The sequence below is a fragment of the Poecile atricapillus genome, chromosome 14 (genome assembly GCF_030490865.1).
Source record: "Poecile atricapillus isolate bPoeAtr1 chromosome 14, bPoeAtr1.hap1, whole genome shotgun sequence".
NCBI lineage: Eukaryota > Metazoa > Chordata > Aves > Passeriformes > Paridae > Poecile > Poecile atricapillus.
This window is the reverse complement of record NC_081262.1, coordinates 11,295,820-11,313,508: the sequence shown is the minus strand read 5'-3', so window position 1 is coordinate 11,313,508 and position 17,689 is coordinate 11,295,820. Positions and strand designations below refer to the sequence as shown.

Genomic DNA, 17,689 nt, shown 5'->3' with positions numbered 1-17,689 from the left:
GATATTTCCCTTTCTCCTGGTACTGTTTGAAGGCATCCTCAAAAGTTTGTTTTGCACCTCTGCAGGGAATTTAAGGGTGCAGTAGAACCAGCCCAAAATTAAAGAATCAGTGAAGAGCAGGTAAACATTCCTCCTGAAAGCTGCCCAAAGGTGATAGATTTTGTAGGTGAGGAAGGGCTTTCTGTACTGGCTCCATCCAGCATGGAGACATAAACCTGGTCCAAGCAAATGTAAACTTCAGTTGCTATGGACAGAGCAGAAGAATTAGCATTTCTATAAAAGCTGAGTTAGACCTCTGCTGAAATTTTATTAGACATCAATTTATAATCTGAGCTGAGTGTTTAGCTGAAACTAGGTGGAGTTATTAGACAAAACCACATATAAAGTGGCTATTTTTAATGTGGGTATGGTTTGATACATTGTCTTTGTCTCCCATTTGAAAAAAAAGTTTCATTAGGTCAATTTCAGTGTTCCAAATTGTCTTTAATTGCCGTAGACTAAGCAGCTATGATTTAAGATCAAAATTCTTGGTTTTGATATGTGTAAAAAATGGGGCAGAATTATAATGGAAAAATACATATTTCTAGGATTTAATTACTGATAGGAACAAAACTTGCACCCAGCAAGTGGATGGTGAGCTGAAAATAGCTCAACTCCAGAGCTGAAGGCAAATGTTGAGTACTGCATGGTAACAGTAATTATAGATGGATCCTGGGAATGACGTGTGCAATGCCAGCTTCGTTTATTATTTCTTTGCTTTTGTGTAATTACTTTGTAAACTCAATGTCAAATCAGACGTTATGAAGTTATTACTTTAATGCAAAGGATAATGAGATTTCTTTGAAATGTAAACGGTTTGAGTATTTATGACTTCAGTGTTACACGAAATGCATTACCTTAGGGCTTTTCACCAGCCCTGCCCTTATGTTAACAGGAAGGCCTAGGGAATCAGGTAAAAAACGGAAACGAAAAAAGTTAAAACCAACATAAAACCTACTGGAACTATTTGATATTCAGGTAGGACCTCTATGCTGAACACCCTAATAGCACAAGTACTGGAAAACTTAATCAAATATCATCACTTCAACTTAATCACTGTTCAAAATCTTGACACTTGCTACCTCAAGGCTGCAAAGAGATTAGATTTGATTGGCTTTGATAATTCTACCTGCTGGTATTTTCCCTTTAAGCTCCACATCACCATCAGCATCTTACATTCTTGAGCTACTTCCTTTTCTTGCCTTTTTTGTTTCTTTTTTATTGGAGGGTGCTAATACTTCAGCTTCTGAAATCTCAAGTTCCATTGCCTCTGCTTGTGTTTCATTATTATTATTGATTTCTGAGGTCAAAGCATCACGTGATAATGCATGAATGAATTGCCAGGTTACAAATAGTTGTGTTCCCAGTCCTTGGCTGTGAAACATTGAGTGTACATACAGTAAATATTATTTGTGTGACCATCAAACCCATGTTCTGGCATGAATTGGGGTTGATTGCACATGTACCTGACACAATCTGATGATCTGTTTACTTGACCAGAAAGGTGCAAAAAAATACTTTTTTTTTTTTTTTTTTTTGTGTTGCAGAGTCCCATGTTACTTACACCAGAAAATTAAGATCTTTATTTTTGGTCTGTTCAGTCTCAGTAGGATGATGACAGTCAGTCATCAAAATTCATGAGGTTTTCAGTGTAGTGAAAAACTAACACCCTCTCAGTGCAAAAATGACTGAAATCCTTTGGCCAACATATTAGCAATGTATGATGATGGCGACACACATTCCAAATTAAATACGGAATTTCCATTTCTTAATGACTTGAAAGTATGTAAACTGCAGCACTTGCAATTGATTCTGGTATTTGGAGTGGGAATGATTTGGATTTTGCAGTGTCTGTGCCTAACGCCTGGATGATGGTGAATTTAATTTCAAGCCTCTGTTTTTGCACATGAACTCCCAGTGGCAGTTTTCATTTATATCAATGTATCATTTCTAAAGAATGCTAAACTTGATATCCTGTTTCAGATTAACAGGTATTTATTGGGAGTAGTATGATAGAAGCAAAGATTTTCTAAAATTCAACTTTAAAAGTGAGCATGTAAACTCAATCAAAACAGCATTTAGAACTTCTTGTCCCAGGTTAGTGACTCTTCATGCAGAACAGTTTTTTTTTAAGTCATCTGCTTCAAGGACAGGACCTTTGATTCTAATCATAGAGTTATTGTATCTTTTTTCTCTCCTGCAGATGTAAGGTGAAAATAAGCTAGAAAAAAAACTTCTCTCTGGGACATGGATGTACATGGTTTGTTACATTCCTGAACCTACTATGTATGGTGCTTATTGACTGTATACTTTATTTGTTCTCCTGTGTGAAAAAACTGGCTCAAAAGAACACTTAATGAGAACAAAGAGACAATGTACATTTGTTTAATGTGACATCAAAGCAAGTATTGTAGCACTCTGTGAAACAATAGGAAGCTTCCCTGTCCAAAAAAAGAAAAAAAACCGAAAGAAAAACAGAAAAGAAAAAAAAAGACAGTTGAATGAATGGAGGATACCAAAAGTACTCAAAAACATGACAAAAATCTAAGTGAATAGTGGATTTCTGTCAGAGCAGTCAACGGTGCTTTACGTCAAGAAATGTGCCTGCGTTCTTGATGAAGATGGATGGACTCTAGTGGACTTCAGGCACAAAAAAAGCAGGAATGTATGAAATGATCAAATGCCACGCAAACACTATAGAACAATACATCCTTGCTTGGTGGTGTTTTAAAAGTCTATACAAAAAAACCTTCTGGGGAGCCTTAAGTGGATTTTTTTTTTTTTTTTTTTTTTTTACACCATAAAGTGATTATTAAGTTTTCTTTTTACTCTTTGCCTAGCTTTTTATTATCTCTTGGACTACATTTGCCAATAACACATATAAAAGACTGGTATAACAATAAGCAGAACACAAAACATTATGGTATTTCTCCTAGTGGGATGCAAACTAATGAGATGTATTAAAATAAAAATGGTATACCTATGCATAATTTTCTAGACGTTTCTTGGTTTATGTTCCCCAACCTCCCCTGTAATTTAAAGCATTACATAAAGGAAAAAAAAAAAAATAAATGAGAAAAAGGAGAGATATGCGTAAACAAATCATAGGATATCCATGCAAAAATCCTTTTTTTTCCTTATGACTTATGCCAGTTGCCTACTAGTGATATTGTGTTAGCAATTGTCATTCTTATCAGTATACAGATACTTTTATTTCACATGTTGGAGCTGTGTGAAATGTACAAATTCTTGTATCTGCATTGTATAATGTCATGGTGGCATGGGAACTACCTTGCTGCAAATATTTGAACAAAACCTAAAATTCTTTATTTTTGGTAAAATGTTATGCTTTATGTGTATTCAACAGAAATATGTGTTTTTGTAAAGGTGAAGTTTGTATTTTTATCTAAAAATTAACAGTTTTATATACCTGAGAAAGCCTGCTATGTTTTCTTGAACCAAAAAAAGAAAAAGAAGAAAAAAAAAAAAGCAAAAAAAAAAAAGCAAAAAAATAAAGCATTTTGTGGTCATATTTTTGTAGTAGAATAGCCCAAATAACATCAAAATCTATTTTAACTATAGCAGGGCAGATAAAATACTCTGGCACCAGCTCCTGTATTTTCAAAGTGCCAAAGGATTAAATGTTCAGTTCCCCACAGATTGCAGTGGGAGCCACATGGATAAATCCTTCTGTACTGCTTTGGAAATTTAGGGCTGTGCCAGATATGACATGGCTACTCACTTGGCCAAAATCACTGCCCCACCCCAGTAGTTTGGATTATGTAGCCTTTGTTTTATTTGGATTATTACATTGGATATGTAAAATGAACTACTGGATTCTTCTATTTGTGAAACATCTACAAAGAGATGAAAGAGTTTTCTTAGTTTGGAACAGCAAAAAAGTTTGTCTTGAAGACAGTGTTTCCACTCAAATAAAAATATCTTCAAATGTGAATGAACTGCAGAACCTTAAAACAACAAAAGAGAGCAAGATTTTTAACCTTTCCATTTCTCTAAATATAGTTCAAACATTCCCCTCCTGTTCCTGTAGCTATGTCCAAATTCAACCAAACAAAGCATTGTTAGCTAACAGGCATTATTGGCTTCAGATGCTAATGCAGAGATAGAGTTAGTCACCGTTCTATTTTGTGATCATTTTCCCAGTGTATTTGTTGAGCACCAAAACTGGAAATACATTTAACTAAGATTGTCTGTGCTTGTTTTCCACTAAGTGTACTGTTCACAATGTTATGCACATGAATGTATGTGTCTGCGTTTAAAAAAGTGTATAAAATGTAATTTATATATTTATGTTTCAGTGGGATGCCAATAATGTTGCTCCGTTCCTTTTTATTTTTATTTTTTTTTTGTCTAAAAAGATATCTAATGAAAGAAGAAAAACCAAACATATATTCATTAAAATCATGTAGATGAAAAGCATTATGTGACCCACTCAGACACTGTGCAGGTATGAAAGGATGTCAAAGTCACTTAAGTGGAATAGTTTGCAAAACAACTCTTGGAAAGAGTCCTGTGGTTGGACTGGCTGAGAAGGTTGTGTTGGGGTTTGTGGGCCAGCTCCTTGGGAGTGACTCCCCTGGGAATCCTGGAGCTCTGATTTACATCCCTGGGGAGTCTGGCCTTGTAGCAAAGTCCTCAAAACAAGGCAAACCGAGAGGTTTTGTTGGTGCCAGCAAATAAACGTGCTATGCCAAATTCAGCACACCAGGAGAGAGTGAAGACTGAATAGAGACTTTTCCAATAGCCGTTTGTTTGAGACTTGTAGTCTTGAGTCCATTTTCTTACCAGGAATGAAACGCACACGAGTCTTTGTTGTCAAGCACAGTGTTCATAGAGCATGCGGCAGAAAACACAAAAATCTCAGGGCTATGTTCTCAACTACTATAAATTGGCAAATGTTTCTGACTTCAGATGCCCCCGAGCTAATTTACATCAGATGAGGATGCAGTCCATGGCTGTTGAATGCGAGGAGTAGTGTCACGGCATGAGCATCACTTCCTGTAGTCCAGCTGAGCTCTCCCCCGCCAGCCTTGGGACTGTGGTGGGTGCTGGGATTAGTCTTCCTTCCAAGTGGCAGATACAACCAGAAGGAACAGTGACACTAAGGGTTGTGACACGGGAGTCGCTAATTCAAAGTTAAGTTGGACATTTCAAGGGCCATATCCTCAGCTGGTGTAAATCACCATCACTCCATTGCCTGCAATGGAGCTGTACCAGCTTACACCACTTGAGGGGCTGGTCCCTCATTCTTGCTCGTCCCTTCCACTCCTCGGTCCCGCAGGGATCTCAGATTGTTGTGTATGGTTAATGTAATCCTGTGTTCTCTAATACTTAAGCACAATAAGTGAATATAAGAATGAGTGTCAGACTTAACTTTGAATGTCCAAGCTCTGAAATGGTTTGTTTCACCATTGTGGCTGTAAATTAAACAGTTCTCTGTGCATTCGTGAATGCCGTGTCATATCTTCTTCTGCTGTCTGCTGGAGGTGGACTCCCTCTGGACTTCTCATGTGCTGCATTTGGAGTGTTTCAGGGAAGAGTGTGAGCAGTTGGAGCCACAAGATATCTGATGGACAGCTCTGTTATTTGTGGGGTGGGGGGTGAGTAGGGGGCTTATTGGAGCTGAGGATGATGGTTGTCAAAAGTTGCACTTCCATGCAATGCTTTTACACCTTGTTGGTTTTGTCCTTCCACATTGTAGGCAGCAGTTTGGGGATGAAATGTTTTTCTGTTTTACATTCTGCACTCATTTCCTCTGTCCAGGAATGCAGAACTTCTTGGTCTGATTGTATCTTTTTCTGAGGTCTTGTCTGATCAGAAAAGACATACAGAGAGGACTGCCCACACCCAATCACAGCATTACGATATGGTGCATGGTCACCTATCCCTTAGCCAATTAATTGCATTTAATTCAGTGCTTCATCTTTCCAGACCTGTCCCTGAGTTGCTTTTGTTGAGTGAAACCAAGGATTGTGTGCCAGTTTGCTTTCCTTTTCTCCTGTCTGTCCTGCCTGGCATCTGCTTTGTTAAGCAGTGCACATTGTCTGCAGACAGTTGCTCCTCTCCCAGGTTCCCAGGTAGCTCCAGCACTTTGGGTTTAGGTTTTTTACTTTTGCTTGAAACAGCCTCCTCCTTCCAATGGACTTCAACATTCCACTTAGGAGGTTCTCTTGCCTGTCCTCCTCTGGTCCATGTTGCCTTTCTGTGGGCTGTTTTCCAACTATTCTCTGCCTGACTTTCCCATCCCTCTTGTTTCTGTCTCTCAGAAATGGTTTTCCCTTCCTGAGATGTGTCTTGTATCTGTTTTCTCTCTTCCTGCCTGACAGAACAGCTTTTGAGCTCTTGGTGTCCAAATCAGTTGGTTTATCTAGGCATGTGTCCTGAGATCCTCTCTCCCAGACCCACAGGCCCATGTCTGACCCCTGACATGAAAGACAAATACTTTAGAGAAAAAGATTCATCTTCGCATTTGGAAAAATACTACTGAAGACTTTGCTAAAGCGCTGTCCAATTCCAGCAGCAGTGTGGTGCTGGAATAGTGGCATTGAAGCTGTTCCAGACATCTGACAGTTTAATTAGGATCAGTGGCCCCATTTATGTTGTAATTTGAAAGTTTCAGATTTTATTTTGAAGTTTCATAACTGCCTCAGATTTGCATGCTCATATTTTACTGTAAATCGAAGGAAATCATGTTTGTAGGCCCCTTCTATGGCTTTGAAAATGTTCTGGATAGTTATCTGACTTGGGCTGGAAATCATGGTTGCTGTAAAACAGGCACCATGTAGAGGTTTTGAATGAAATAATTTCCTTGCTGTTTCTGATACACAGTTTGTACTACTAGCAGATCTCAGAGTCAGGTCAACTCATAGGAATCACACTTAAATTTCCTTTACTTCCAGGTACAAAGACTATCAGTGTTGCATTCCTCAAAAATCAGCCTATGTTTTGTGTTTATTACTCAATTTAATTACTGTCTGTGTTCCCACATTTTATTAGCAAGGCATTATTTGGTGTCTGAGCTTTTCTGTGCTGCTCTTTGCTGTAGCATCTCTGTGGCACAGCCTTGAGCTGGTTTGTATTCCTGTCTCCTCTGAAATAAAGAACTATTGTTATCCCATTTTAGGCGAGACCGAGGCATGGAGAAAAGCCTGTGCAAGGTCATACAGCAAGGCTGTGGCAGAACCAGGGAGAGGACTCAGATCTGAGTGCTCATCCAGTGCCCTAAATCACACGACCATCTTCCCTTTCCAAGAATGAATCCTTGCACCCTTAGAGCTAAATACTGAAAAGATTGAGGGTAAGTCATTTTGCCTAATTACTGTGCATCGGATACATGATCAAAAGCCACTGCCATATTGTCAGAGAACGTAGTGATTGATGAAAATCCATCTTTCTGCCCATGCAATTATGCAGCCTTTTATCCTATCATGAGCCAGTCATTTCTGGCTTCTCTTAGGAGTCAGCCTTTCATGACTTACAGTCAAAATTATGCATATAGAACAAGACTCAGGTTTTATGGGAATTTACAAAAATTCAGTAGACAATTTTCATTCTCCTTTAGTTCAGTGTCATTCCTTTTATGGTGTGGGTAACATTTCCATGGGGAACTGTTTTTATCATGGGCCCAATCTGAAATTTTTTTCCCAGGCCCTAACATGGAAAAACACTTTAAGAGATGCCTGTGTTTGCTCTTCTTCAAATTGGTGCCTGAGCATGCTCCTAGGTTTGGACAAACATCCCATTGACCTCAGGCAAATGGAGCAGAGTTGATGCTTTATTTTTTAATTAGGGTGTGCCTTCCTGACACAGGATCCCACTTGTGGGCTGGGGGTCTTTGTGCTCTCAGTGCTGAAGTATTTTGTAAGCAACCCCAAAGATGAAGTAACAAGACTTGTATATAGAACCAGGAAAAGAGCTGGGAGTGTGCCTCTCCTGCTCCTGTGGAGGTTGCCATTTTGAATTACATATTTGTTCTTTTTGGGGAAAATACTCTCTTGGCGTGGGTGGATTCAGGACTGCAGTGGCTAATGCCAGTGAGCCTGTTTCAGTTGATCTGTTTGGGTAGCTCAGGATATAGTTTGAAAACTCACAGTTGTACTGATAACAGACAAATTTGAGATGGGAGAAATTAATGAGAGCAAATTTCTTATGAAATTTGGCGAGTTTTTGTTTAGGGGAAAAAAATAAATAATTAGAAGGTAGAATAAACAAGACCGAAGTGTTGATCCTTCTTTTTTTTCAGTTGTGGCATGCCACCTGTTCCCTTAGTCATTCTAATTACTTGCTGCATCAGGCTAAAGTATGTGCTGAAGTAGCTCAGAATCACTACAACATGTGAAAAGTTAGGACTGGTTCTTGTTGAACTGCTGCCTATTACCATGGCATATGACTGTGAGGTGGGGCCCACAATCGCAGCTGTAAATCAAGGAACAAGTCATAGGTTAGGTTCTGTTTTCCTTAGATATTGTCTCTAAGTTTGTTTTCTGTATGCTGGTCTCGAGTGACGTTTGGTGAGTTTTCCAATTAGGTGGGAAGTCATGAGTACCTCTTTCCCAACCTGAAGGTAAGGAAGTGCTAACTCTTAGTCTAGCTCATAATCAATGGAAGAAATTCTGGGAGCATCCTGGTGATAAAATTTGTGTCACTTGAAGATTTCATGTCACAGTTTTCCAGGCTTACTTCTTCCTGTAGAGAGGAACAAAATCATTTATGTGTTTGACTTACTAGCAGGCCACCAAGTCTGACTTGGTTTGAGTTTTGAGCAACTCAGGAATTTCTGTTTGCACTGATAGCTGTGCATGCCAGATGTCTCCTAAGTTCTTAGATAAAATACACAAAGAAAGGCTCACTTGAGTGCTTCAACAGCAAAGTTCACATGTGAAGGCTGGAGTAGTCCCTCAAACCAGGAAATAAGGAGCCAAGTTTGTAACAGGTATTACACTCATCTTCAGATCAGGCCTGGTGTTTTGGCCTCTATGTACTATCTTTGATCTTGCATAATGAAGGCAACTGGGCTTACTGTCCAGCTTTGAAATTCAGAGTAGCTGTTAAATCAGGTGTGCAAAAAGCAGAAGCACACAGAAATACTGTTGAGCCCATAGTGCTTGAAATCTCCAGGGATTTTGAAAACATCTTAATTCTTCAAAGCAATCAGAAATAAGTAGGAGAAAAGCATTTTAAACACTTCTTAAAATCCCACCCTGGTTTATTTGGCAGGTGAAAAAAGGATCCAGAAGAGATATGACTTATAAGGTTCATTCAGTGACAAAGTGTATGTTCGTAGAGAATGCTTATGCTTAAATCTTTCAGCAGTTAATGATCATCTTTACAGACCATAATACTGGAATACTTCACTTATCAATGCATCAGGGCTTGGATGAACTTTGAGACGCATGAAAACAAGACACTCCTTAGGCTGGTGGTAGCTCTGTGTTCTGGTAACTGATCAACCAATTACATAATTGGTCAGGTCTCTACCTTGCATGAGCAGATACAGCTCCACTGCCTTCTCTGGAGGTGACAGTTACCTGGGAACTGACCCGAAACTCTTGCCACGAAGCAGATAATGCTTTCATATTTTGCTGTTTAGTGTTGTTGTAAAAATAGACTCATTTCCTGGAGCAGTTAGAACAAGAAAATAGGGAAAAACAATTTCCCACAGAGACTCATCCACGCTGGAATTCACTGAGGACCCCGGATGTGAACATGTGCTGATAGAAAACATTGAACAGCAACTTTGTTTAGGGAAGCCTCTGACCTGTCAAAAATGCAGAGCATTTCTTACCAGACTTTTCCTTGGCAATTAGTGGGTAGAATTACTCATAGAAATTGTTTAGTTTGCTCACAAGGGGAGAAGTAAGACATAAATTCAAGATAGCCCCTCTTTGACCACAAGAAAGTCTGTTCACAGATGGCCTATGGGTAAAGTACTGGGTGGCCTCAGCTCCCTTTGGGGATGAACTCAAACTTTGAGACCTCAGTGAAGTATGAAGGACCCCTCCAGAATTCTGGACATCCCTAGCTAGAATTTTTTCAGCAGTTTAAGGGATTTGGACATCCAGTTTTAATTAATTTTTATGTGACTTTCAAGAAACCTTTGTTGGCTTCAGAACATCTCTGTCTCTGTTCTGAAGAGAGACTAATTTTGACCCAGTGATGTCACTGTGACTTCTGCCTTCCATGTCTAGGCAGCAGCACTCAAAACTCAGGTTTCAGACATTTCAGATGAGGAATCCCCTTCACTCCAGCCATGATTCACCTTTTCTTAGCACTTTGACTTTATAAAGGTGGTGCTGGTTTAACCTGAAGACCAAGGAAGTTTCAAGGGGCCAGATTTCACCTCTGGGCCCTGCTCAGCTGCTGTTGGAGTTTGCCTGGGGCCAGAGAAGGAGGGAGAGCACTTCCATGGTGGGTGAGGGCTGAGGGCTCCGTGCTCACACACTTGGAAGTGAGGACATTTCTTGGCCCAAACTCACCCACTGTAAAGTATTTATGCTCAGAGTTCTCCTTGGAGCCAGGAAGCTACTCAAAAACCTGCCCAAGATCTGAATTCCCCTTGACTCTGGGGGGTTTCACAGCAAAAGTGACAGAAGCAATTTATCCCAGATAGAGTGGTTTCTTCAACAGGCCGCGTAGGAGTCAGGCAGGTTAATGCTCAGCTTGTGTACTTCACTGATTGCCCCAAATACTGCTTTTAAATCAAAGTTTAACTGTTCTGGGATATGTTTCTTGTAGAGGTGCTTCAGAGGAGCTTTCCTAACAGCTTGTGTCCATTTGTTGTGAGTGGTTGGGCTATGCCTGGGTAGCTGACAGGGGTTTTGGGACCTTGCAGCTGGGGTTAGTGAGTGCAAATGTTTCCCATTAGCTCCCTGCATACCCTAAGTTGTGATTCATCGAGGGAGACAGTGCAAAGCTGAACTTGAGGCTTGTGAGATGTTTCTTTGAAGTTACTTGTGCTTAAGGTTAGGCATGATCTGAGTTGACTTGCTGAGCTGAGGCCCCGAAGAGCCCACTGTGCAGCATAGTGCAGTTTAGTCTTTTCCTCTTAAGCATTATCCAGAGAGATGTGAGTTTCAGAAGGGTCTGAAACCTCTCAATAAACCAATAATAGGTTATTGGTTATTATTCCATAGGAACGAGGGAAAGCTTTAACTATTCAGTGGTTTTATGGCAGCAAGCTCAGCTACACTGGAAAGCCCAGAGCTAAGCCTGCCCTCTCTGGGCCTTCCCCTTCCTTAGTTTCTTCAGCATGTTTCTTTTCAAAGGCAAGTGGGGGAAAAAAAAATAAATCATAAAATGGTACCTTAAAAAGGTGGGAAATGAAGCAGATCATATAATCTTGATTCCTTTATCTCAATTAAGGAGAAGTTTGCCAATAGTGATCTGGTATTTCCTAAAACAAGCATATATGAGGAACACTTTGAGGAACTTCAAAAGAATTTTCAGGCTAGATCAGGAAAAGATAAAAACAGAAGTGGAAACTTTTAATACACTTTATATTTCAGTACTTACAGGAAGTACATTGTTACATAGGATACTAATGAATTCTACAGGACGAGGTTTCCAAAAGAAAAGTGAAATGGCACCTTCTCTATCTCAGAGAAAAGGTCTGAGGGCTTTTGCAGTTATGACAGATATGCAGTGGATATGTATGGTCATATCACCTGGAGAGAGTCTATCTCTGCAAAAGGCTTTTTGGAGTTTCAAGTGTGTACACTATTGAGTTTCTGTAGCAACTTCCTGGTCTAGCTGTGAAAGGTGATAAAGGGAATGGTAAAAGTCTATCTTGCTTTCAGTTGCCCTCTTGTACACCTCAGAGGGCAGAAACACTGCCCTGTGTGTAGCTGGCTGCAGGAAGCATGGCAGGAGCACACTGGAGGGGCTGAGGATGAACACATAAAGTTGGTGCTGATGTTCTCAACCAGGTAGTGAGGCCAGCAAAGTGAAAATAGCAGCATGGATACTCTGATACACCAGTGACACTTGTCTGGGAAAATTATTACTTGATAGAGTCTTAATTAACTTAAGTGAAGAAGTAATTCTAAAATCCTGATTTTGGAATCCCAGAGAGTTAAGGCTCTCAGAAACTATGTGATACAGAATTGCCTCACGTTTGTAAAGCACAGAGAAATCCTAGGTGACAGGTTTTGTACTGTTTGAAGAGTTCTCTGGTATCAGCAGAGCCCTCTGTGGTGCCTTGAGAGTGGAAGGTTTGTGCCCCAGGCTCTGCTCAAGGGTTCAAGTCCAGGTATGAACATACTTTAAGCAGCAAGACATTTCCATCAGGGCTGAAGCATACTGACATTTTTTTCTTGTGTACAGGCAAGATATTTAAATATGGGGTTAGTTGCTCTTTGTATCTTCAGGGTCCCAGATCCTTCTAAGCCTGTGGTCACTGGAAGGCTGTCTGACTGAAAATCCAGAGGCCTTTGCCCTTGTGAAAGTTTCTGCTCTTGCTTGGAAGTGAGATTTGGACTTCTGAGTTACAAAGATGCTTTTGCAATTGTTATATCTGTCTTTCTGCTTCTTTATAAATCAACCTGCTTGGCCTGAACTGAATGTTTGAATAACAAACAGCTAAAAGACAGTCTGATGGCTTCTTTCTGAGTGTTTCCCTTAGGGAGCCCTTGGGATCACATGGCATCTGCCCTGACCTTAAGGACCTGCTTTCTGGAGGCTTTTTTTACAGTGCTAACAAACCTCACATTTTAACTAGCTGTTAAATAAGCCAGTCAGTGGTAACTATTCAGGACAGGGATTATTCTTACAGGAGAGTACTCTTGCTGGCATACAAGATGGCTCTGTCCATGTGCTGGCCAGGGATGAAGGGCTGGAAAACTGTGTGGTGGAAGAGACTATTAATGTGATTTTCCACAACTTTCTTTGCAGCTGCATTTTTGAGAGGAGAGAGAGAGAGATGGCTAGGCTTGCAGTAACATGTTGTGCCGTCATAAATGCTACAGCCACCATCTGTTTCCAGCCCACGACTTGAAAGAAAACTGAGCAGTAATCTCATAATTCACATGAGCGTTTTACACTTGTGAACCTTTCCCAACCTTTGTCTAATAATGAGGGGAGTGCATGGTGCTAAGTTTTGTATTTTTCCTGTACGTATTAATGTTTATTTGTATGTCTTTTCCTGTTTGGTTGTTTTGTGAGGTTTTTTTTCCATTAAAAAAAAAAAAAGAAAAAAGAAATTCACTGGGAGAAAAATCAGACCAGTTCCACGGTCAAAAGAAACGTAATAAAGGCAAAATCCCAGTTCCACTGATCTTGCTGGCAAAATTCTCCAGGGGGAGGTGCATTTTACATTCCTCAGTGTGTCTGTTTTAGTTACTTGTTGATTAAAAGAGAGACATGAGAAAGTGAAGAGGCAGGTTGCTGAACTGCCCTTTCCCTGCAGAAACAGAACTGCTACAAGAGCTGGACATGCACATTTAAAACTGAACCATCAGAGAGGATGGTAATGGTAGGCTGGCTTTTAATGAAAACAGATTCTTCTGCTAATCTTTGCTCGGGGCTGGCCCTCTGCAGGATTAAGGATCCCACCTGCTGTGCCAAAGACATGCTCAGGTTCGGGGCTGCTGGTGGGTGGGAAGAGCACAAACTTCTGAGTGAGTGATCCCAGTGTGTCCTGGTACAGTGCCCTCAGGGAAGCCAAAGAGTTGAGATCATTTAGTTGATGGAAATACTGCTCCCCTCCAGCCTGCAAAGGGCTGAGCATCATTAAGGATTTCTTTCTGGCTGCTCTTCGAAACCAAGGGCTGCTGTGTCTCCGGGCCTCCTCTCACCTTTGGACCCAATTTGCACACCTCCTCCTACCACAGCTGAATGAACTCCTGCTCTCCTCTGGCCTTAGGAACAATGGCTTTCATCATCCCTACCAGGCTGCAGAGCAGTTTAAGGATGAAAGGGCTTCTCATTTCATATAACCCACTGCTGCTAGAGCTATAAATCATCGATGGACTGAATTTATAGCCAACTGCTACTGCAAGCAACTGAAATTTATTTTGTGTTGTCATATGTGTGGTCAAACTTTCCAAGAAGTTGCCAAACAAAGAACTGAGCTGCTGCTGAGAAACCCACTCAATCTATTCTCATTTTATTTAAAAATAATAAATAACTGTCAATCAAAGGAACTTATTTTGACATGTGCTACCTGCTGGGTGATCTGCAGTGTCTCTGGGATGTGTCTGTAAGTGAAAGAAAGCTGCTAGCTGTTGCCAGGTCTAGCACATATGACATGAAGTTCCACCAAGGAAAGGTTTGTGAGCTCACTAGGGTTGGGGACAGACTGAGGGCCACCTCCTTTTTTAGCATTACTTGCTCTTCTGAGGGTGTTTGGTCTGGTAGCAACAATGCCCGGGGGTCGTAGTGACTTCTGCTTGAATCAGTGACAAATCTCCATTGACCTGTACAGAGCAGTGGCCCTGCTTCTGTCTCTCAGTCTGGTGACAGGTGGATTCTTGGTGGGTCCCTGGGGTCTGGAAAGCTGGCCTGTGCCTATTTTGGTGCCTTGTGATGGCGACGAGCTAAAAATGAGAGAGTAGAAACTCTTCAAGCTGCTGGGGTCTGAATCACGTATTTCTGTACGATTTACTTACAGAGCCAACAAGCCTGAAATCTTATTTTTGTATTTTACCCAGGCTCACTAATTAGCTGGGGGTGTTGGGAGCTGTCATATTGAGCAGCCTTTCCCTGCTCACTCCTGTTGTCCTGCTGGATTCAATCCCTGCAGCCTCCCACCCCCTTGTCTGTAGTTTATGGCCACATCTGGAGTGTCTCCCTGCACACGTGCTGGTAGGAGCCTCCTCCCTGCTGGCACACACGTCATGGCTTTTGGGGTCCCTGGAGTTACAGTCATCCTTCCCAACACTTGTTTTTCCATGAGGGGGAAAGAGAGAAGGGCAGTGGCAGGGAAGGCCTCTGACACGAAATTCCCAGGAACAGGATTTGCACATTTTATGACCGTTCAGATGGAAATGCAATGGAGCTGAATTATTCCTCCTTAATCCTGCTTTCTCACTTTCCTCCCAGCAGCCTCTTCCCCTGCAGTTTAGGTAATACAGAAGCTTATAAACAAATCCCACCGCGTGAAAAATAGCAAAGGGGGAGAAAAAAAAAAGAGACCTGGGTTAGGGCTGTGATGGATAGACAGGTGGAAGGCAGGCACCAGAAGGGAGGATGAATGGTAAAAGCCTTTGATGGAAACACTAAAGAGCTATTGAAAATCCAAGGGGTGGGGGGAGGGAGGAGAAAGAATAGCAGGAGGAGGGAAAGCAAGGGAGTCGTGCCCCCGTCCCCCCGCCCTCTTTCTCAGGATGTTGAAAGTATTTGTCCTTCGTTACAAAATGATTGAACTGCCGCCAGGCCAGGCCACCCTTCCAGCCATTGCACTGGGAAACTGGCACTTCTGAAAGCCTCGTTGCCTCTCAAATTTTATAGCTTTCCCTTTTTGTGGGAGTTTTTGTGTTGTGCTATTTGCAGGATTGTTTTCAGATTTGCCGCGTATCAAAGAAACTATGTTTTGTTTTTGTTGCTCTGACAAACACAGAATCCAGGTAATGAAAAGAAAATTAAAAAATAAAGGCACATTTTTATCAGAAAACACAGCTGTCTGCCTTTTATTGAGTCAGAATTTCATACATTTGGTATTCACGGTGTGAATTTGATTTACCTCTAGTGCTTTTTGAAGGAGGAATTTCATCCTACAAATAGAGATTCTCCTTTACTAATGCCTCTGTGTGCACAAAAGTGGTGCCTGTTCTTCATAGTCAGAGTACTGAGGATGACCCTGTTGTATCATAATTAAAATGGATTTTGTATCACATACATGTAGAGAACAGTGGGAAAAAATAATCTTTCCCCCTTTCAGAATGGTTGCTGAAGCTCTACAATGTCTTTGACCTGCAGGATCTACAGATGGAAAGAGCTGTTGAAGATCTGAGTATGAGACTGTTCCTGCTGCCAGAGGCTGTATTTGTACCATGTATTTATATGTGTATGTATTTATATAAGCCCGATGCTCGGGAAGGACTGGAGCCGTGTGTGTTCTTAATTAGATTTGGAGGTCTGGAGATGCAGCACACCCAGATTCTTGTTAACCAGGGGAGGACCCAGGGCCATGGGGTCTGCCTGGTGCCACTCTCGTGTCAGAGAGATCAAGGAGCGGTGGTGCCCTGGCCAGGGGGTGACCAGGGAGTGACCAGGGGGTGACCAGGGGGTGACCAGGGCTGTTCCTGGGCAGGTGCCTGCTCTGTGTGTGGGGTGAGTGCTTGTCCTCCTGTCCCATCATCTGCATCACCCTCGCTGCAGCCCCAAGGACACTCCTCTGAGTACACAGAGCAGACAGGCAGCTGTTGCCTCCAGGATTAGATCCCGGATTAGGTCTCTGATGGGCCATGCCATATCATTAAAATAGTCCTGGAGGAGCAGAGAGGCAATGTGCCACCCATACACAGCTGAATACTGGGGGGCTGTGCTTGCTCACAGACCCACTGCAGCTGAAAGCAAATCTCTCCACTAACATCATTTACAATACCAATTTCCACCTAAACACCTCCAGTGCCTGGTTGTTGTCATGAGTTTGCAGTGCCCTGTGAAGTAACACTCCTTTGCCCCCAGTTCCAAAGGAGCAGAAAGGGTAAGTGGCTTGCTCAGGGTTAGATGGGAGTCACTGGAGATGGTGCTCCACTCTCCTGCCTTCAAAGGAATTTGCTGTGGTGACCAAAGCAAACATCCCCTGCTGTTACCACGCTGGACTGTGGCATGTCATTCGCACTTTGTATCTGAGATGCTGTGTCTGGGTAGGTATCACCGTCCTTGTGAACCAACTTCTAGCTCTGGAGCGTGGGTGAACACTTGTCATCATGCCAGGATGACACAAAGTCTAGAAATTATGATGGCAATTCAGGTCATGGGATAAAGGGGGAAAAATGCTGTCTCAGAAGTGTCCCTGTCTGGTGTCACTGCTGGTGATTATTTAAGATGCAGGACATGACTGTGGCAAAGATCAGGTTGTAGCTGATATGAATCATGTCTTGAAATAACACTTTCCTTCTTACATTGTGAAAATTACAGCAGTATGGGAAGTGAGGGAAAATGGGATTTCCCTGGAGGTTAAAGATTTTCCTTTAATCAGCTTTCATAATGTTAATTAAACGTTTGGAACAATGGCTGAGTCCTGGGATCCGCCCGCTCTTGCATAACTATCTCACAATGCCGATTTCACTTTCATGTTTATTTGCCAGCACGATTCCAAGTGAGAGCTGAGCAAGATCTCCACACCAAGGAGCTCCTTGGGGGTTTGGGAGAGCTCACCTCCCTCTCTTACCTCTCCTGGGGAGAGCAGACTCCAACTCTCCCCTCCCAAGGAGGAGCAGCCTAGAGGGGTCAAAGCACTTTGTCTGTCATCATCACCCCATCTGCAAATGGGGCTAATAAAAACTTACTGGTATTTTGAGGCTGGTGCATATAAATATATACCCACCCATATGGAGGAAAGGGTGTGTTTATAGAGATCAGTACATGGATACATCTATTCCGGGTAGGTAAGATGGATTACAGTGCCACTTGTTCCCTGAATTTTTCACTCTTTCTGTAGCATAGTTGCTATGTGCCCATGGGAGCC

The 17,689-nt window shown here is 41.7% G+C and overlaps 1 protein-coding gene across 9 annotated transcripts in view; it reads left to right on the top strand.

Annotated features, from left to right (window-relative positions):
- PDGFA (platelet derived growth factor subunit A) overlaps positions 1 to 17,234 on the top strand; it is a 36,746-nt gene extending 19,512 nt beyond the window's left edge. For 2 of the 9 annotated variants that reach the window (XR_009278763.1, XM_058849713.1), the window contains 2 exons: positions 7,184 to 7,357; positions 15,935 to 16,100. Coding sequence is in view for 5 of the 9 variants with exons in the window: in XM_058849713.1 (XP_058705696.1) it covers positions 7,184 to 7,317 (134 nt within the window). In the remaining 4 variants the exon portion in view is untranslated. Of the gene's footprint in view, positions 1 to 934; positions 1,018 to 2,022; positions 2,137 to 2,242; positions 5,504 to 7,183; positions 7,358 to 12,948; positions 15,668 to 15,934 lie in introns of those variants that run through there. The other 7 variants (XR_009278762.1, XM_058849711.1, XR_009278760.1 and 4 more) reach the window with 6 other exon arrangements.
- Positions 17,235 to 17,689: the final 455 nt, after the last annotated feature.